This window comes from Phodopus roborovskii, unplaced genomic scaffold (assembly GCF_943737965.1).
Source record: "Phodopus roborovskii unplaced genomic scaffold, PHOROB, whole genome shotgun sequence".
In the NCBI taxonomy this organism is placed as follows: domain Eukaryota; kingdom Metazoa; phylum Chordata; class Mammalia; order Rodentia; family Cricetidae; genus Phodopus; species Phodopus roborovskii.
Window position 1 is genome coordinate 11238997 of NW_026125281.1, and position 22501 is coordinate 11261497.

Here is a 22501-nt window from a genome sequence, read left to right on the forward strand (position 1 = left end):
GGGAGATTAGAGGCCACAGAAGCAGCAACGCTCCCCTACTTTGCATTCATATATGCGTTGTGTGTCAATGCATGTGCGTGTGTGTGTGCGCGTGTGTGTGTGTGTGTGTGTGTGTGTGTGTGTGTGTGTGTGCTCCAGCCGCGGAGTCTCTTTTTGGACACTACAGTTTCCCCATGGATCCTAATTCTACTCCTGCACCCGCCCCCACTCCCACCTTCCTTTGCCCTCCGTCCACACGGTACAGTTATACCCTGCATCATCCTTCCTCCTCATATGCACACAACCTGACCTCTTTCTGGTAGGGTTTCACATCTCAGTACTCAGAGCTAAAGAAGTGGGACAAAGGTTAAGGGGTAGGAAGTTTAGAATGTTCTGACATGCATGCTGTGTCATTTGACAAGACTAAAATCTCTTTGCTCTGCACAGCAGAGACCTGTTATAACAATAAGTTATTATTCTGTTCCTGTTCTGGATGTGAAGATGGAAGAGCAAATGTGTCTCTCATCAGAAACAAAAGATCGGGCCCCACAAACCAAGGGGAAACTGATAGCTTTTAGGTTCTGGCGTTCCTGAAACATTAAGAGTGATGATGCTTCGGTGCACTCGCTCCTTCCTCCCAGGAGAAACGTGTTTTGAGGTACCCTGAGCCCTTTGTTGTATCCTGCTTATTTCTTTGAGATGCTATGTTCTGGAGCCTCAGCAATGTTATTTTCATCTTCCATCGTGCAGCCAGTATTTCAGATCAGAACCTGTGTAATTGAGGCCATATCTGGATAGAACTCTTAAGTAATGGGTATCCAGCAGAGCCCCAGAAAATCTCAGGGGGACTTAGCAGCCGATCAAGTGTGTGAGGTGTTTCTTTACATTATAGCAAAACCTAAATAGTGTCTGCAGAAAGCTATAAATAAAATTACGCCTGTCTTATTTCTACCTGAATTAATTTATTGCCACATTAGAGACCTAGCTATCTGAATTCTGAATTTTGTTTTGTAAAGGCAGGGTTGGTATAAGAGATGAGTAAGGCAAAAATTCAAGATAAACACCAGCAAAAATACTCTTAAACGTAATATCCTACTTTGCTGATGAATCAATACTTAATCTGCAGTAAATAACACTGGCGGGATGCCAATCCATAAAATAAACCATAAAATGCTATGGAATACTCCAGTGTCTAAAGTGCTTCCCAGACAAAGAGCAGTAAGCCAAGGTATCATCCTTCTTAACAGTAGGCAGTTTAACTCGTGTCAGAATAATGAAATAAAAAGCTTTTTCATTTGGATATATGCTTAATATTAATCAAACACTATGTTAAGCACAATCATGTAAGATAATGTGAATATATGAAATTTTAATGCAGGGGCCCCAGCCACACAGGGCCTCAGGACCCACAGGGTAACCTGAGACCTACCAGGCTGGCTGCAGACTCATAGGCACCATCCTGTGAGTTGCCAGGATTACAGGCATGCTCCGCCGTGCCTGCCCCCATAAGTCACCTCTAGTGATGGTGTTTTGTCACAGCAACAGAAAAGTAACTAATAGACAGGTCTTACATAAATAACAAGCAAAGCACTAATACTTGGCTTATGTAAAACCAACTTTACTTTACGTATTCAACCCATAACTGAAAGGTAGTGAAAGGGTCCCTTTTCCTTAGGGAACGTTGCATGGACCCTGACTCCAAGGGTGCACATTCTCTAAAGGGAAAGTGTGTGTGTGTGTGTGTGTGTGTGTGTGTGTGTGTGTGTACATATATATACATATATGCATATGTGTGTGCGTTTGTATACATATATACATATGCGTGTGTGTGTGTGTGTGTCCTACCTGTAATTCACCAACAGTGCTACCAGATTTACAGCCAGACATGCACCTGTAGATAGAGGTTATTCAGTACTCTGTTACTACCTGTGTGTGGATAGTTGGGTCTGTGCTGAACCATCTACACTACTATGAGTCAGTACACAAAGCCCCAAGCTTACCCAGAGAAGGTTGGTGGTGCCTGGATATAGTGTCCATGCTGTGGAGGAGACAAGGGACTTAGGTCAACAGGAGTGTTTTGTTGTGGCATCTACCCAACAGGGACAACGCAAGGTACATAAACATCGATGACTTCATCTGTGTCCATTTGCTTTCAGCTCCAATGGAGCAGTAGCACTGACCTTGTTATAGTATCAGAGTTACCCTTCCAACTATTTGTTCTTGAAGAAAAGCCATTATGCTTTGCTTTGCTTTCTTCATAAAGGATGGAAAGGCACCAATTCCCACCCTTTGTGTGTTGAAAACAATTAGTGTCTGGCCTCTGTGAAATTTAGAAGTGGCTTACAAAGAGTGCCTTAATTATCATCTCCTTTGGTAGTGTGAACAACGGGAGCCATCTACCCTTGGTAATTTAGAGTAGTTAGTTATTTAGAAGAGACTTTGATTTTCTAAGGAAATGTCACTAGAGCTTTACTCGTTTTCCAAAATATGAGGATGGGTGCTACATACTGCTTACAAAAATACACTCAAATAGATCATTTTTCACTTTTGTAAGCCTCCAACGTGAAGTTTAAAGATATGGCCTCGATGACTGATTCCCCAGGCTCTCTTTGATAGAGGTGGAGATGAAGAAAGGGGAGGGAATAAGTAGACAGAAGATGCACTGATGACCACATGAAATGTCCACACTATTCCAGGAAGACTGTTATCTATCACAATGATGGCAACAACAAAAACAATGAAAATATAATAGAGGAAAACGATAAACTATGAATGAACATGAAGTGTAACACATGGAATGACCTAATTTCCTGGGAATTGGGTGACTCATTGTAACAAGATCCTCCCCAAGTCAGTACAAATTGAATATAATTCCAATGAGACTCAAGCAAGAGTTCATTATTTACTGTGTGTGTGTGTGTGTGTATGTATGTGCACAATACAGTCATGTGACCTTGTGGAGGTCAGAGGGCAAATGCATCAGTTTTCTCCTTCTACCCCATAGAGCCCAGGGATCAAAGCAAGTCACTAATCTCAACAGCAAGAACTTTTTGCCCTCTGAGGCATCTTGGGAGGTCTCATGAGACTCTTAATAAAGTTTTTGTTTTATTTTTTGCTTGTATAAACTGAATAAACTAATCATAAACTTTATATGGAAAAGTAAATGCACAAAACAGTAATTAGGACTGTGAAAAAGAACCCTGATAGCAGAATACACACTGAGATTACTCCATTGTTAGGATAACAATATAAAAAACACAGCAACATGCACAGAGAATCCAAGAGTATATCCACACATGTAAAAGACTTAAAGTATGCCCACAGTGACATTGTGAGTCAATGGGACAATCACAGTGAGTGATGCTCACAGAACTAAGTAGCCATTCAGAAAAGGTTAGAGCAAAACGTTATAACAAAATATTTCCTAAAATAAATCCAGAAGGATTAAACACTTGGCTGGAAGAATTTAAGTACCAAATTTCTAGAAGAAAATTTAGAAAGTACTTGAATTCTTTACTAATGGAAAACTTTCTCATCCAAGACAAGTAACCCAAATTCCACTTAAGAAGAAGGAAAACGGTGATGCTATAAAATGTTAAACTTCTAAAATGAAGGACGTGACTCAGAACAGTTGAATAGGAAAATTTTAGTAAAATGTAACACGGATGACAGGCTGTAGGAAATAGAGACGTGTGTGAGAAAAAAGATAGATACAGGAAGCTGGAGTTGGAAAGATGGTTGAACGGTTAAGAGCACTTGCTGCCCTTGTGGATGATTCTTGTTCCATTCAGAACTCACATCACAAGGCTCATAACTCCAGGTGCAGGTGACCTAACACCCTCCCCTGGCCTCCACCTGTATTCAATGCGCAAATCTCTCCCACATACCCAAAATAAATCTTTTTTTTTCTTTAATAGAAAAAGAGCCACAGCTCAAGAAGCCCAAATGTGAGGGTTATGCTTAAGCCAGAAAGGTCCTCCATCTAAAATAAACATGAACAGATGCACATTGGTAGTAAGGCCAGCAAACACAATTGTAGATGATTTCTGATGAGGATTACGGAGAAATGGTACCCATATCTGTGTAAATATAAATAGGTAGTCCTACCAAAAAAAAAATGAAAATTTAAGCCAGATAGTAGTGGTACATACTTGTAACACTGATTTTTGGTTTGGTTTGGTTTTTCAAGACAGGTTTTCTCTGTGTTAATGGTCCTGGCTGTCCTCAAACTCAGTTTGTAGACCAAGTTGGCCTCAAATTCATTGAGATACAAATGCTTCTGCCTCCCAAGGGGTGGGATTAAAGGCAAATGCGACTTCCTCCTGGCTTTGATTCAATCTTCTTTTTGGAGACTTCAGAGATCATACTCAGTCAGATTCTCCCTTTTCTTGGTAAATTTTTTTGGGAGGGAGTAGTTCTTCCTTCTTTTTTGGCTACTTATACTTCTGCAAAGGCCCTTAAATTCTTCAAGATGTTTGTTTTTATTTTCCTGAACCCTAACTTAATGGAAGTTCCTAATCTAATCTTTATCTGTTTTGATATATGGTTTCTCCTGAAATTTTTGTTTTATCTTCTCAAGCTCTTCTATCATCCAGAACAGTATGTTTTCTTACTATAGGCATTAGGTTTTTAAATTGTTCTGGGAAGGGTTTCCCATGGTAACAGGGAAGGACTGAACTGAATTTGGCAAAGGAGCTTTTTAGAGGCCCCTCAAGGCATCTCCCGAAAGCAAAGTATTAACTACAATGTCGCTTGTTGACCTACATTTTTTTATTTTAATCAGTGCCTGCTTTTGTCACACCTTTTGCATAATCCAGAAGGGAGTAGTACTGTGCTTGGATTATATTTATAAAAAGAATTGTTTCTAGCAATGCCCTGTTTGCAACTCCTTTTAAAGTGACCCTGTCTGCCACAATTAAGACATTTGACATTGCAGTTTTTCTTTAAACCTCTTGAAATCACCTCTCCTATCCATGTATCATCATCATGAGTTTCCACATTAATTGTATATCAGACCCAACCCTTCAGAAGTGCCCACTTTGCTTTTAAATGCCTAATCACCTTTTGTATTGGGCATTTAGCATTTTCAAAAGCCATAGTTCCAATTACCATTTTTCTAGTTTCTTGAGTCTGACATCATTCTATTGACTGCTGATGCAGTCTTCGTAAGAAGTCCGTGGATGCTTCCTTTGGGCCCTGTATAACTTTTGTAAATGATTCAATTTTCTTCCCTGCTCCTTTGGTTCTGTCCCAAACATTCAAACTTGCTGCGTGACATAAACCCAAGAGGTGATCATCATACAGACATTGCCTTTCTACAGCAGCAGAATCTCCTTCTCCAAGAATTTGTTCTTGGGTGATATCAAGACTGCTTGCTTTAGCCTTTTGTTCAATTCTCTTAGCCTCTTCTCTGTACCAGGAAACCCACTGTAATTGCTGCCCAGGCTCTAGGACGGCTTTAGTCAAACCTGCCCAATCTATAGGGATAACCCTATTACAAACAAACCTCATGTTTATCATCTGCTTCACAAATGAATGCATGCCATATGAGACTACAGCTTCCTTGAATTTCCCTAAATCTAACATTGTCACAGGCTTCCAAGTAGCTCTTACACAACCTCTTTCATTTGGCACTTCCTGTAAGGTTACTGGATACACTAAAGTTGCTTCTCTTAAGACCTTGGAGTTCCCTTTTAACCTGATGGCCACACATAACAAACCACGGCAAACATATTAAGTAGAAGAAGATGCAAAGCATTTCCACAAAAATCAAGAACAAGATGAGGGTAGCAGACTTTTGTGGATGGCCAGCCAGCTCCCAAATCATGACACAGAGATGTATGAATTATGAAAGGTTGGCCTTGGCTGGGTGTGGTGGCTCACACCTGTAATCTCAGCAACTTGGGAGGCTGGGGCAGGATCGGTGTGTGAGAGTTTGGGGCCAGGCTCCTGGCTTTCAGGCTACCCTGTGTGAGTGTGGTCATTGTGAAAGGTCGGCCTTAGCTTAGGCTTGTTTCTGTCTGGTGCATAATGTAGCCCATTTCTATTCTTCTCTGTGCTGTCATGTGGCTCGTGGCTTTTACCTCTCCTCCTGAACATCTTGATTCTTTTTTCCCAGAGCACTCTCTGTCCAGAAGTCTAGCCTATTTATCCTGCCTAGCTATTTGCCCTTTAGCTTTTTATTAAATCAGTCATGACGACATATTTTTACACAGTGTAATCAGCTCGCAACAGACACCAGTCTCCACTTTTATTCAATATAGTGAGAAAAGTCTTTTTTTAAAGATATGCACGTGTGTTCCTATGTGTGCAGAATGCATGCACATGTGTACTGACATACGGAGGCCACAGACAGGAAGTGCCACCCTGCTTTGAAGCAAGGTCTCTTCATTGGCCTGAAACTCATCAATTAGACTAGCTTGGCTGTCCGGACAGCTCCAGGGATGCTCCTGTCTCTGCCTGCCTCGTGCTGAGACTGAAAGTGAGTACCCAGGAAGCAGGTATTTCTAAACCGTTTCTGAAGACCAAATTCAGTCCTTGCCTTTGCAAGGCAAGTGTTTTACTACAGGAGCCACGACTCCTCCGCCCCCAGTCTTGTGCTGGGGTTTTAGCAGGAGCAGTAAGATGAGAGAAGCAAGTGATACTGAAAAGTAAAGAAAGACATCGCGCTTGTTTGAAGGTTATACGACTCTACACGTAAGAGATTCTAAACACTCCACCAGAAAACTCATAGAATTGTTACTTCCAGCAAAGTGGCAAAATACAAAATTAACATTCAAAAATCAACAGGAACAAACACGCTAAGAAAGAAACAAGGGAAGCAATCTACTCAAGATCACCTCGTAAAAGTAAAATGCCAAGAGGTGAAAGACCTCCACAGTGAAAATGTTAAAGCACTGAAGAAAGTAATTTGAGAAGATATTGGTAGATGAAAAAGCCTTCCATGCTCACAGGTCAGGTGAAGGAAAATACCAAAAAATACTGACAGGGGAAAAGGCAGTGTCTTCAACAATGGAGCTAAGGCAGCTAGAGAATGAAACTAGACCCTAATTTCTGTACAGTAATCAACTCCAAGTTGGATCAAAGGCCTTAATAAAAGCCTTGAAAATTAGTAACAGAGGCAAAAGATCTAGACATCGACAAAGACTTCCTGAGTAGGACCTTACTCACTCAGAAAATAAGGCCAGCAACTGACAAACAGAACCCATGGAATTAAAAGGCCTCTGCAAAAGAAAAGCAACTGGACAAAGAGCCTACGGCAATATGATAGAATCTTGAACTATATGTCTGACAGAGGATTAATGTCTAGAACATACTAAGAACTCCAACAACTAAAGAATTCCAACAACCCAATCAATAAATGCAGTGATGAAATGAACAGTCTACAAAGATGAAATACAAATGGGCAATAAACACACAAAAAAAATGCTCAGCCTCACTAGCCATCAGAGAAAAGCAAATCAAAACGACCCTGAGACTTCATCTTAGTGCAGTCAGAACGTCAGTCATTAAGGAAAAAAATATTGACAAGGGGGGGGGGAAACTCTTAAAACATTGCTAATGGGGATGCAAACTATAGAAATCAGTACAGAGGCTTCTAAAAACAAAAACAAACAAACACAGAAATAGATCTACATATGACCAGTGCCACACCACTCCTGGGCATTTACCCAGTAAGTCAATATACCACAGAGACACTCACACATCAAGAGTTACTTCTGCACTGCTCACAGCAGCTAAGCCATAGAACCAACAGAAGTGTCCATCAACTGAGGAACAAACAGAGACTCTGTGGTGCATAGATACACAATGGAACTGTTTCCAGTCATCAGAATGAAAGTATGTATTTGCAGGGAAAAAATGGATGCAATCAAAAACAATCCTATTGAGTGGATGCTAACCCGGTCTCAGAAAAACAAATAGCCTACATTTTTCTTCTCATTTATGGTTCCCAGATTTCATACAACCCAATAAAATCACATATGCATAAAGGAAGTAGAATTGAAACAACAAAGGAGACAAATGGCAAGGTCATGACACAGGGGAGTAGGAAAGTATGGGAGGGTACCCTCCACATATATAATAATACACATCTGTACACATTTTCATAATACACATCTGTACACATTTTCATAATACACATCTGTACACATTTTCATAATACACATCTGTACACATTTTCTATTTAATTTTTTAAAAAGCATAATTATTGTTTGTTTGTTTTGCCATGTCAGCTTGACCATAGACTGGAACTGTCTGGGAAGAAAGGACTCAGATGAGAAAATGCACCCACCACACTGACATTGTCTTAATTAATGACTGACTTAGGAGGGCTACCGGGCGGTGCCACAGCCACTGCCAGACAGGCGGTCCTGGTGTGTGGAAGAAAGCAATCTTGGGGAGCAAGGCCATAAACGGCACTTCTCTATGGCATCGACTTCTGCGTCTGCCTCAGTTTCTGCCCTGCCTTCCCTCAGTGAAGGAGTAAGCAGGGCTGCAAGCTGAAGCTCAGTTGCTGCCGGACATGTTATTTTTTTGTTTGTTTTGTTTTGTTTTTTGTTTTGTTTTGCTTTTTTAATCACAGCACTAGAAACCTTAAGACACACAAAGAAATTAACATAACCAATGAAACATGCCAAAGTAAATGTGACTTCTGGTACTATTTATTACAGGCCCCCATCCTGTCAATCCCACAGAGATCATGGAATAAATCCGAATTTAATCACGATTTTCGGACTTTACCAATTTCTTATTTTAAAATGTTTTCCTTCGTAAAATCTCTTAGGTTGTTATTTTTGTTTTCTGATACTTCATGTGTGTTGCAGGTAACCCTGCTCGGCCACCCCCACCTCCCCCTTTTTTTTTAACTTGGCTTATTGAGAGTCAAAGTCCTAGCTTAGGCCTTTGTCCCTGCCTCAGAGAGCACCAAGCATGATGGACCGTGCCTGTCTTAGGTTGGCCTGCCTCCCAGGTCCTTACCTGTCATTGACTACCGGCCCTCTAAGGATCTCAGGGAAGTGCACCCCAGTGGGGGAATCGCCTGCATAACTGATACCTCAGGAATTCCTGTGATCCAGGCCCAAGAGACCTCCCTCCCAAGGCCACATTCTGGGTGTTGAAGTGGTATGAGAACCTGGAGTTTGGAAATACACTGCAGGAAACACTTAAAGAGAATGAGTACCCCCAGTCACAGCATAGGAAAAGGGGGTCAAACAAGGCTTAGGGTGAGTCCCATGTCACATTAGCAATTCGTGTAGCATTAACCATCAGGGATTTGGTCCATTATCCCAAAGTGTGGGTACAGAGAAGGGTGTCTTTCAACAATGGCTTGACCCTGATGTATTGTAGGATGGGGACAAATGAAACAGAGGACGGCACTACTGAGCAGACCTCACACTTTTGGGCAAGAAAGAGCACAGGAATCCAGAGGTCAGGCTCCCACATGGTTTCCAGAGAAATCCAGGGGTCAGCACCATAACCTCCTCCCCCCAAATCCTCCACATCAGCAGTCTAAACCTTAAGGCACCCGATGACCGATACTGATTTTAATACCCTCAACATGAGATTCCTTACAGTGGGAGGGGAAGTTCCCATTCTCTTAATGGCAGGAGACGTAGACAAGAACAAAATCTCAGCCTAAGCCAAACTCCTGGAATCCAGCTGCAGAGAGGGAGGAGTGAGGAGCAAAGGGGTCAAGACCTGGAGAAACCCAGAGACAGCTGACCTGAGCAAGGGGGAGCTAGGGAACCAGCATAGGACAGACCCAGACGTCCTGAACATGGGTGGTATTTGGGAGACCTGAGCAATTTATGGGGCCTCTGATAGTGGATTGGTATTTATCCCTAGTATACGATAGGATTTTGGGAGCCCATTCCACATAGAGGGATACTCTCTCAGCCTAGACACATGGGGGAGGACCTAGGGCCTGCTCCAAATGATAGGATAGACTTTGAAGACTCCCCATGGAAGGCCTCACCCTCCCTGGGGAGCAGAAAGGGGATGGGATAGGGATTGGTAGGGGTGATAGGGGAGGATGGGAGGGAGAGGGAACTGGAATTAACATGTAAAACAAGTTTGTTTCTAATTTAAATTTTTTTTAAAAAAGGAAAAAAAATAAAAAAAAAGAACAAAGTCTAAATAAACCAGATATACACAGACTCGAACAAACGCAGCAAGTGTGTAGGACACAAACAAAAACAGGAAGTGTGGTTATATGTTCCTATCTAGTACACCAGGGGTACCAGACAGACAGAAAAGAAGGAGGGTCTCCAGCTCACCTTCTCAAGGACATGAACCATGGGACAGAGGGGCAACTCACCACACAAGTCATGGAACGTGCCTCGAGCATGAAGAGTCCGAAAGGATGCTGATAGCGAAAGCGAAGGTGCACCAAGGTGAGATCCGATCCCACGATGCCCAGCCAGCAACAAAAGGCAAAGATCAGGGCCAAAGAACAGCCTCAGCCATGGAAACGAGAATACACTGATTCAAGCGGGGTCCAGGCCCATGCCAGCACGGGATGCACGGGCCCACGACCCACGTCTAGGCACCAGATGCTGCGGGTTACCCTGATCAGACACCCCTTGGGGGAGGGGGTGAGGAGATGCAGCACCAACCACTCAGGCACTGGGAGCCAGTGAGTAGCAGAGTGCGCTGCAGACTGGTTTATTAAGAAAGTTAGCCCTGCCTTTATACCGCCTCCCAAGGTCCCATTGGCTCAGGAGACTCACTCTGCTGCCTTCTCCTTTCCCCATTGGTGTCTCTGGTCAGGTGTCTCGTCAGCAGTCTCTGGGCACAGAGGCCGGCTTGGCTCAGCGAGGAAGTGTCTGTGCGCATGCTCATGTGGGCTGGCCTGGGCACGGGGAAGGCAGGGTGACTGTAGCTTGCGTAGGCTGGCCGCAGCAGCAGTTTCTCCTGTGTGCATGTGCGTGTGCGTATGTGTTATCCTTAGAGACCAGAGACCAGAATAGGGCATCAGATCCCTTGGGGATAGAGTTACATGTGGTTGTGAGCCACCCACCCTACCTCGGTGCTAGGTACTGAACTCAGTTCCTCTGTAAGAGCAGCAAGTACTGAGCTCTCTCTCCACCCCCATTTTGTAATATCTTTATGCAACTGATGTATTATAGCAATAAAACATTGCTTAGCAATTAGCATTTTTATCAACCTAGCAGGTTACTATCATTCTTCAGAACATTATCCCTAGATACTTTAACCACTTTATTCATGCAATTTCATGTTCTTTCTTTCTACTAAATATTCATTTTCTGTCTATTTATTGAATGAGCTCTCCAATGGCTAGAGAAAGACGTTTTTAATATTGAAACCACAGACTACAGTACACATACTTTCACATAAAAATTCTAGTTGGGCGATCAACAAAGAACTTACTGTATTCATGGTTCTTTTATATCATAGTTTATAGCTTATTTCCATTTAGAAAAAAGAAACGCCTGGACACTGGTTTAGCACTTACATTGATTTTCCTGTACCTCAGTGTCATTTTAAAAGAAAGGTGTATGGTGGGGCCTCTGAAGTTCCTTACTAGTAGGATATGCAGGCTCTTTGGAGGCATAAGAGATGGTCCGTGAAATCCTAGTTACCACTGTAGGCTCATCCGTCAGAACTACCTGCTTCTCATTTTGTGTTGAACTTTAGTACTAGATGTGTGCTGTTTTTATGCCATTGTTGATTTATTCGTTTACCCTCTACCTTCAAACTGTCCTAGACTGCCTCTTCCAAGAGACATCGCCTCCTCTGTGAAGGCTTTCCTGAGCATTCACACAAGACAAATACTCTTTCTCCCTACCTTCAAATCTAACTTAACTATACTTTCAAACATAATTTAAAGAGAATTTGGTAAAGCTATTTTCTACCATCTATAATTTTCTCAGAAAAAAAAATTCCTCTATTCTTCCTAATATTTTTTTCTAACTGTCATCACTTGCCATCTTAATTATATATGCACTATATACAGCTTTTACTTGCTGAGCCATTGTGAAAACAAAACAGGAGCCACGTTGTTATTTTTTAAAAGCTACATTGTTATACATTGTTATTAAGGCTCCATACCTTGCAAGAATTATGTTTCTGTTTCCTAAGCCTAACGTATCCTGCCAACCATGTTTTTTAACCTATGCTGAATTTGTAACCCCATGATTGTGTGCCCACCCTTTTCCTTACTGGACCCCTGACCATCGGTGATGAGTCCCCTTCCACAGGGTGTATTCTTGTAGTTATCTGCCCGACAGGCAGCCTTGAGCCCTGAGTCCCCCACTCTTCTGTACAGGGTTACCACCACACTTACCTAAGGTCCACAGGCAGCCTTCAGCCTCAGAGCTCCCTCCCCCAGGCGCTAACAGCCAGTTATCTCAAGAGTTGTCCATCCTAACCCTTCCCCATAAAAGGGTCCTTAAAATCCAGTAGGGGGTGAAATCCCAACTTAGAGTGAGAAGGCCTTCTGGCCAGTCTAAATAAAGCTTGCTTAATCAGACAGTCATGGAAATGGTTCTTTTGCAGGTCTAACACATCTCTTTCTTGACCATCAAATATTTGTTCAGTCAGTAACAAGCTTTCTTTTGGGCTACCTACCCGCTCCCAAATAAAGACAGGAGACTTAATATGAGTTATGAATGCTTAGCCTTGTCTTATGCCTGTCCCATTAGCTTTTATAATTTAACCTGTTTCTCTTTATTTATGTTTTGCCTTAGCCTTTTATTTTGTTTTGTTTGTTTTTGGCTTTTTGAAACTTGGTTTCTCTATATTGCTTTGGAGACTGTCCTAGAACTAACTCTGTAGACCAGGCTGGCCTTGAACTCACTGGGATTCATCTGCCTCTGCCTCTGCCTCTGCCTCTGCCTCTGCCTCTGCCTCTGCCTCTGCCTCTGCCTCTGCCTCTGCCTCTGCCTCTGCCTCTGCCTCTGCCTCTGCCTCTGCCTCTGCCTCTCCAGTGCTGGGATTAAAGGCATTTGCACCTAAGCCCAGCTTGCCTCAGTCTTTTTACCATTTTTTTTTTCATTCTGTATGTCCTACTCTGTGTCTGGTCGCCCTCTCCCCCCCCCCCCAATCCTGGATTCCTCCTATTTATTCTCAGTGCCTGTCAGCCCCACCTGTCCTTTACTGCCTAGCTATGGACCATTCTGCTTTTTTATTAGACCAAGCAGGTAGGTGCCTTAGGCAGGCAAAGCAACACATCTTTGCATCATTAAACAAATGCAGCATAAATGAATGTAACGCGTCTTTGTCTGATTAAAGTAATATTCCACAACATAAAGAAATGTAACACTTGTTTACAAGGTTAAAGTAATACTCCACAACAAACCACTTTCTCCCACCCCTCATCATGCACATATAATCTGCATCAACAAAACATAGGTGCACAGTAACACCCTCAACACCATCTCCACACTCAGTAAGCCCATGCAGAAGGAAGAGGGAAAAGGATTGGAACAGTGGTCCTCAGCCTTCCTAATGCTTTGACCCTTCGATTCAGTTCCTTGTGTCATGGTGACCTCCAATCATAAAATTATTTTTGTTGTTACTTCATAACTGTAAGTTTGCTACAGTTATGGATTGCAATGTAAATATCTGTGTTTTGTTTTCTGGTGATCTTAGGTCGTAACATTGAAAGGGTTGTTCACTCCCCCCAAAGGGTCATGACCCACAGGTTGAGAACCACTGGGCTAGAGAAAGCACCCAGCTAACAGTAACCAGATACTTGTGGCTGAGTCTTGCTTCCTTACCATTTTGGTTTTTTTACACTATTGAAATAGAAACTTTACTCTGGTGTGTTTATGCAGCGAGGATCCACAGAGTTTGCTCTACTACTTTCTAATGAATGAGTTTTCTCAGCATCCTTTACCAGACAACCCGTCCCCATAGAGATCTCTGATGCTGCTCTCCATGAGTATAGCAAGTTCCTGTGTACTCGGCCCCATTACTGTTTGTGTGTCCCTGGTTCAGCATCATTTTTATTAATATACCTATATGGGATGTTTTAATGTCTGTTGGGTTAAGCCCCTCTCCTCTGCTTTTCTATGGTTTTCTTCCTGGATATGAATTCCTTCTCAAAGACTGCAGTTTCTTCTAGATGCTAATAAACTATGCCAGATGCAGAAAGGAAAGTACTGCATGTTCTCACTCACATGTGAAACTAAAAATGTTTATCTCGAGGGAAAGAATTAAGTCCTGATTACCAGAGGCTGTCAAGAGTTGGGCAGTGAAATTGGATGGATACTGAATACCAAAGTATGTCAGATAGGAGAAAAAGTTTTATTGTTATATAACACAGGAAGTGAGTATAGTTTATAGAAACTTTGTATATATTTTATAAAGAATTGGGAAATGGGAGTTTCTAGACTCCAAACGCAAACAAATGATAAATGCTTGACATAGAAGTGGTAATTACCCTAATTCTATTATTGCACATTGTATACATGTATCAAATTATTATATTGTGCTCTGTAAATATGTGCATTTGTGGGTCAATTAAAATGATGGTTTGTGTCTGGTTGAGGCTGGAGGATTGCCATGAGTGTGAGGCCTAACCTTAAAAAGAAAGGAAGAAAGGAAGGAAGGAAGGAGTGAATGAATGAATGAATGAATGACATTTCATTTACTTTTAAATGTTAGTATGTATGTATGTATGTATGGGTGTTTCCCTTGCATGTATGCCTGTGTACCATGTGTGTGCCTGGTGCCTTCAGAGGCCAGCAGATGGCCCCAGATCCCCTGGGATTCAAGTCACAGATGGTCTTGAGCCACCATGTGGGTGCTGGGAATTGAACCTGGGTCCTCTGGAAGAGCAGCCAGTGCTCTTAACAACTGAGCCATCTCTCCAGCCCCTAAAACTATTTTCTTAATTACAGATTGTTAGATAATCAGGTTTGTTAGATCATTTTGTAAATTCCTCTTGCCTCTGGTCATCTCACCAGCCACATTGATTATTTGTTTGTTTGTTGTTTGAGACAGTCTCACTGTGTAATAGCCCTGACTATCCTGGAACTCACTCTGTAGCTTCTTTAAATTTTTAATTCAAAACAATTCTTTCAAGTTCCCAAGCTTAGAAAAAGGTATTTCTTCATTTAGGGATGAACTAGGAACTGACTCTTGAAACTGAAAAAGTGATGGATATTACATCTTAAACATCTACCAGATATAAATATAGACATGGGTAAAATATAAGTGGACAGTGAGGGAGATGTTTCTATTTTAGTTTGCCAACAAACTAAATTAACTTACTTGTCAAGTTTTAAGTCCTCTGAACTAAAGGGATTTTCAGCTAATTTTGTGAGAGTACTCCATTATTTATAAGCGGATTTGAATAAAGCTTCTATGGAAAAACTTCATTATGTAGACACATATGACATCTACCCAAAGGTAGTATACTGCAACCTTTACAGACCATTATAGAACCCTTAAGCTAAAGCTTGTGTCCAAAGACAAAGGAACAGGGCAGAACAAATTTACTCATTTGCAAAAGAGAGCTGAAGTCTGATGATGCAACTGCTTGGGAGCATAAGGCACGTGTTAGCAAGGGTTCAGGCTTGCCTCGCAGAGTTCAAGGCTAGCCTGAGTAACTTAACAGGATGCCCTTCTCAGAGAGAGTGAGAGAGAGAGAGAGCACTAAGGGTAGGAGCAGCCCAGCAGCCAAACACTTGCCGACCATGTGTGAGACCCTGCACACGCCTACCATGTGTGAGAGCCTGAGTTCACCAACCATGTGTCAGACCCCGAGTTCAATTCCCACATTGGAAAAGAACAAGAGAAAGAAACATGTAACTGACCTTTGCCCTTTGCCCTTTGTCTCGACTGTGGTGTTGGTTGATGGTGAGACATCATGTAAGTTATAGCTCAATGAATTTTATTTTTAAAACCTAAAGTATCAAAAAATTAAATATTTTAAAATTAGAGGTTATATTCTCCAAAAATTCTGATGGTGGAATTTTTGTTGCAATTCTAGAGGACAAAAAGAGTAAATAGGGGAGAGCTGGCATCTTTATAATACTCTCATCATATTCATAAACATGGTCTGGTCTCCTGATTGTAGATAGTTACAATTTTCTTTATAACATGATAATAAGGGGTTGTTTGGTAATATTCATAGTATATTGCTTTTTATGAAGCAGTCTCATAAGAAAGAATGATGTAAATAAAATTACACTATTGGTTTTTTTTTTTAAGTTGGTTTTAAAAATCTAGTGTATTCCAGTCTCCTCTACTTGAACCACGGACATAAACAATGACTCTAGGAATGTGTTTTAAAAAGGACTTAGTCGAGAAAAGTTAAGAGAATTTTAGAGCATGGTACCTGTCTGGAGAAAGTAGGTCACTGGGGATAGGTGTTTGAAGGTATGTCTCTAGGCTCGTGTGTGTGTGTGTGTGTGTGTGTGTGTCCCTCTCCCTCCTCTCTCCCTCCCTCCTTTTCTTTAATCCCCCTCCTTTCTCTCTTTCACCGCCCCCCACCATGAATAAACTTCACTGCCTCCTGCTCTTTCTGCTGTGATGTTTTACTGCAAGATGATCCCTCACAACACTGCAGTGGGATGTGGGTTCTCCAAAATCCATGTGAACCTGGAACATAGAAATGTGCTTGGAATCATCTGTGGAGTGAGGTACTGATATAGAGTGAGTTCTGGAGTTAATCAGAGGAACAGAGTCACACAGAAGGACACCCAGTGTTGTGACACACAGCCTCGGCATAATGCCATAAACAGCTGAAGGGAGGAGGGTTTAGTTTGGCTCTTGATTTGAGAGGGTTCGGGGTCATCGTCCCTGGCCTGTGCGTTTGAACAGAACATCACAGCAGAAAGAGTATGCAGTAGAGGAGCGTATTCATTGCAGGCAAGAAGTGGAGAGGGAGAGAGAGAGGAGAGAGGCCAGGGCTAGGGACAGCATATCCTAAGGATCTACTCCCTCCTAAAACTCCCATGACCGCCCAAATGATCAACAAATGAGCCTATGGAAGACCACAGTAAAGACCATGAAGAGGAGGGGAAACCAAGGCAACAAACACATCTACAAACCAGCGTGGCAGGAACCCGGTGGCGAGGAAGGCCCCTTCCCGAGAGCACGCAGCGGGGAGGGGCAGCTCTGCTGAAGTCTTGATTTTACACTGCCCATCTCAACAACGACAAAAGTCGCATTTCTATTGCACGACTCCAACCAATTTGCAGCATTTCCGCCTAGGAGGCACCAAGCTGCCCTAGTACTTTAAGTAGACACCTGCTGCTTCTGCTACAGCTTCGTTGCATTGACACGGTATGGCTGGATCTTGTTTTTTTTCTGCAGGAAAGTATCTTTGTAATCAATGCTACCTTGAGACTTGTTCCTGCCATCTTATTCCTCCTGCCCTGTTCTCCACCGTTTGTGTTTTCTCCTTTCTTATTTTCTGCTAGGCATTGTATAGTAGCTCCTGTTAATCGTGAGCTTGTGTTCTAATTTTCTCCTGTTGTTCCCAAGCCCCACACTTAGGCTTTTCAATATCAATTTCTAAGTTTAATCAATATCTGCATCTCCTTGGGCCTCTCAACCTTCCAGGGGAGCTCACCAGATCTCTTAACTGTTGTGGGAGCCGGGGTGAGAAGGTATTGGTTGGCATTTAATGGTTGCTAGGGGGAGGGAGACTTACAAAGCCATAGCCATGAGGTTGATGGTCAATATAGGCAGTTAATGGTTGCTGGGGAGGAAAGCATTTTCTTCAGTGGTTTACAAGTTGTCTATGCTCCTGCAAGTAACTTGTAACTAAACATATTGTTTCACACATGCATGAAAGAAAGGAAGGAAGGAAGGAAGGAAGGAAGGAAGGAAGAAGACAAAAGGAAAAAGTGAGTTAAAATCGGGAAGACAAATGTAACATGAGTGAGAGGGAGGCAAGAGAAGGTAATTGAAGACAAATGCAATCAAAATATATTATATTCATTTATGGAAGGGTCATAATGAAATCCATTATTATGTATAACATATGCAAATATAAAACTTTTTAAATTATACAGGATTTCAGTATACTTTTACCCCCTCTGATCCCCATGTTCCATCTCCCAGCAGTTTGCATTGCTTAGAATGTTTTAGAAAATCTTTTCATTCTAAATTTGATTTTTTTAAATTTTTGACTAATATATATTAACCATACACATTACCGAAGGAAGTAAGGCTTTTGAAGTAATGCGAAACATTCTAGAATTCGGTAGTGGCAGTTACACAGCTCAATAATTATCTTTAAAAGAATTGAATTGTGGACTTTTAGAAGATAGTTTTTATTGTATTACTTTATGGAAACATTTTCCCCAGGAATTTTTCAAAGAGTATCAGAGCACAGTATAGCTTGTGGAGCCTTTTATGCCGGAGAACATATTTGATCTCACTTTCACATTTCAACAGAGCTCAGCTAGATAAAAATTCGAGATTCAAGTTTCCTTTAAAAAACAAAACAGAACTTTGAAGCCAGCTGAGGTGGTGCGGCCGGACGGCCCTGAGGTGGATATAGGAGAATCAAAGATTTGAAAACAAGCTGAATTACATGACAAATCCCTGTCTAAAACTCAAGGGCTACGGACAGAGCTGAGGAGAGGCGTACTTCCAAGGCCCCGGACCTGACGCCAGCACTGAAAGGAAAAATGACTGTTAGACATAAGAGCCCAGATGCTACTGTTCTAACCTCGAATGTCAAGGCTGGAGAGAGATGGCTCCGCGGTTAAGGGCACTTGGCTTTAGCAGCAGAGAACCCAAGTTCAGTTCCCAGCGCCCACACAGCACCCTCTTGTGGCCTTCTCTGGTACCACGCGTGAACTTGGTGTACACACACAAAGACAAACACACACAGAAAAATAATATTTTAAAAGTCAAACGTTAATCTGTCTCTTGCTCTTTTTCTAAATGTCCTATCTTTTTCTCTGGATTTATTTTCTTTCCTTAAAATTTATTGTGTCCAAGTATTCATATTTTCCCCCATCTGTCTTTTGTTTGCTAAGTAATGTTTGTTTAATTTTCTCTTCATCATGGAGAAATTTTAATTACTAGTACTTCTGTCCTTCTAGTCCCCTCTTAATCATGCTGATATTTATTCTACTTCTCACATTCTTTCATTTCTCTGTCTCATTTTCCAGCCCTTTATCCCTTCTGTGAATGCTCCAAACCAACTCATTAATTTGTTCAGCTGTATTCACTCAAGCCATGTGTTAAGCATGAGTTAGGTGATTGTAGAGGCCGGTTGTTTGCTTAGAACCGCAATGCTCTGTGGGTGCTTTAGAGCCTTCTTAGCTTTTGCCATCCCCTCCACGGGCCTCTTAATAAGCCTTCTCTGTACAAAAATGGTATTGAAACAAATGTTAAAAAAATAAAATTGAAGCCAAGCACGGTGGCTCACACCTATAATCCCCCTGACATCTATGGGTACTAAAGGAGGACAGTTAGGAGTTTAATGCCAGCCTGGGTTTCATGAGAGCCTATCTCAAAAGAATAATACAAATAAATGAGTAAATAAATAAAATTTATTTTAACTTTTTTTTTAACACAGTGGATTCCCAAAATGAGAAGTATGCCCAGGTTTTTGTAAACCGGTCTAGACATCTCTGATCTAAACATACAAAGGACTTTGGATAGCTGTGTGTTCTGCTCTCATGTTCTCTCTCTATCAAGATCTGTGTACTCGGATGTCTGCTCTTTTCTTATGACTGGACATTGAGTTCTCCAGTAAACATGTATAGAGCACTTTGCGTACAACTGTCCTGACTGCTAGGCATCCAGCAACAGGTAGGAGTTCAGCAAAGATCCCTGGCAATGCAGGGTCTAACAGAACGGAGGTTCTTTTCCTGTGTTGCTTCCGTTGTATCCCAGGCTTCTAGGGCAGTGTAAACCCTGGCTGAATGTTAAGCAGCTAAATATTGAACACTAATTTCATGTGCGGTCAATGTTATGAAAAGAAAGTACAGGTATTGTGGGGCATATAAATTAGAAGCCTAGCCTGCTGGAGGGGATTACACAGAATTATTTTTCCGACAAGAGAACTAACAGCTGGGAGAGATGTTCATTCAACCTGTCTCTTAAAGCTTTAAACAACCAGCACCTGGCCCCATGCAGGCCTCCTACAGTGCGTGGGCTCACATCAACTCAAAATGGTCATTATTGATCTCAGCAATGAGAAAATGGATTACTTACTCAATGATATCACCAATTTTAGAAATAAGAAAAGGCCCAGCTTAAAAATGCTTTTTTGTGTTTCTGGTTTCTTCCCTGCCTGGACCCCCAACACATTTTCTTCTCTGACTTGCAGATGAAGGGGCCTCTGCCCACCCTTGTGATGATACTTACTGTGGTCCTTTCCCAGAGTCTGAGCCAGAGGTGAAGGCTGTCGCTGACTTCCTCCGAAAACACAGGAAACATATCACGGCATACCTCTCCTTCCACGCCTATGCACAGATGCTGCTGTATCCCTACTCTTACAAGCATGCAACCATCCCCAACTTCAGCTGTGTGGTACGTATGTGCTCACGCATGTGTGTGTCAGGCCCGGCGGTCTTCTTTCTGAGGCTGCGCTTCTGAGTACTAGTGGTGGAGGCAGACGTGTCTATCCATGCATCGTACAGCCGTGAACTCATTTATTGTTTATAAATTTTCTTAGTCCCATTTTACAGTTGAGAAAATTGAGACCATTAAACAGCGAGGCTAAGAACTCTCAGAGTTGTAGCCAAGATTCAGCCCCAAGTCTAGCTCCAGGATTGATGCTTTTAACTGCTACACTGCTTCCCAAATGCAATCATTTCAAACCTATTTTACATTCTTACCACAGGTTACACACAAAAGGTCAGGGTGGACTTGATTACTATTATAGCTTTGGTCACATATGCAGGGCTGTAATTAACTTTATTGACTCAATAATTGTTCATAAATTATAGTCTGACTCAATAATTAAAAGCAAGTTGTAATTTTTAAGTGTTGTTCATTTAATGCTGCTAAGTCTCTGGGCTCATGGCTAACATACAGTGCTAAGGATGGATGGGCTAGAGTGCAGAAAAGCATAAAGACAAGATGAGATCCCTTTTCCTTATCTCACTAATGCAACAAGCTGCTCCCCACAGGGCATAATTCACCGTGAAGGGAGCCATTTCAGAGCCTATGGCAAAGTTGAAAACCAAGGAAAACTAATAAATAGTGTTAGAAGTCACAACAGCAATTACCTTAGGGGGAAAGGGAGGGGTGAGGTGACTAGGGGAAGCATAGGGAGTTTGGGTTATTGTTGATATTCTATTCCTTGACCTGGCAGGTTGCAGGCATGTGTTCAATGTGTGTTCATTTACTGCGCTGTATACTTAATGTTTGTGGTTGTTTCTTCTTCAACCCCTGACACTAATGTGTGGTGCCTTTTACAACATCATTTCTCCAACACCAACCAAGCAGCCGACACTAACTACCCAGAGTGGCCATCAGACTCCGCAAGTTAAGAATGACGTCCCATGAGATGGCATCCACCCCGAGAGACCAACCTCAGGCACGGGATGTCCACACTTTTGTGTAGCTAAAGAGTTCAAGGTTCCCAGGCCCTGCCTCCCCAGTTCCTATAATTTCCTGGAACAATTCACAGATCCCAGAGAAATGTTTTACTCACTGTTACCAACATATAAAACACATAACCCAGGAATAGTCAAAGAGAAAGCATGCGTTCTGCAAGGCTCAGCAGAGGCAGGAGGCCACAGAGCCTGCCTCCTTCCAGCTCTTCCTATGTGATCACTGCAGAAGACTGCAGACCCCATTGTCCAGGGGTATTAGATTTCCCTTAACATGGCACAATCAGCCAAAGTATTGCCCATTGGTAATTCAACTCCCTTTCTTAGATTTCTACAATAGGGATGGGGGATGCAATCGCCATCTATGGAGCAGAGGCCAAGGATACTGCTAAACATTCTGAAATGCACAGAACTGAACCCCACCCCAACCCCAGCAATCCATCATTCAATCCACAACTCAAGAATGACACTGTTTTGACATCTGGGGTAGAGACTGTCAAGATAATGGCTCAAAGGTTAAGGGTGCTTGTTGTACAAACACAAGGACCTTAGTTCAAGTCCCCATTAGCCATGTAAAAACCCCAGTGTGGTCTTATATACATCTGTAATCCCCGCACTTTGGGGAACAGAAATATGAAAATCTCTGGGGCATGCTGGCTAATCAGCCTAGCCAAAAAAAACAACTGAGTTCCCATCTCAGAGAGAGACCTTCCCTCAAAAGGATGTGGCAGAATGATAAATGAGAACCCCAACACCTACTCCGACCTTAAACACACACCACTCACTCACACACGAGAGAGAGAGAGAGAGAGAGAGAGAGAGAGAGAGAGAGAGAGAGAGAGAAGCACACACCAACACATACTTCACTCATACTTATAATACAAAGGTATTTGGAGTGAGAGGGAGGAATCTGAAATGGGCTAAGCATAAGCTAAATCACTAAAACTAAGATGAAAAATTTTCAGAAACTAAGAAACCCCTGGGAGTTAATAAGAAATCATTACATCCTATTAAAATTTTTA

The 22501-nt window shown here is 42.1% G+C and overlaps 1 protein-coding gene across 1 annotated transcript in view; it reads left to right on the forward strand.

Moving 5' to 3' along the window:
- Cpa6 (carboxypeptidase A6) overlaps positions 1-22501 on the forward strand; it is a 91077-nt gene that overhangs the window by 62541 nt on the left and 6035 nt on the right. The window contains exon 5 of the mRNA XM_051197052.1: positions 20249-20451. Coding sequence (XP_051053009.1) covers positions 20249-20451 — 203 coding nt within the window. The remainder of the gene's footprint in view (positions 1-20248; positions 20452-22501) is intronic.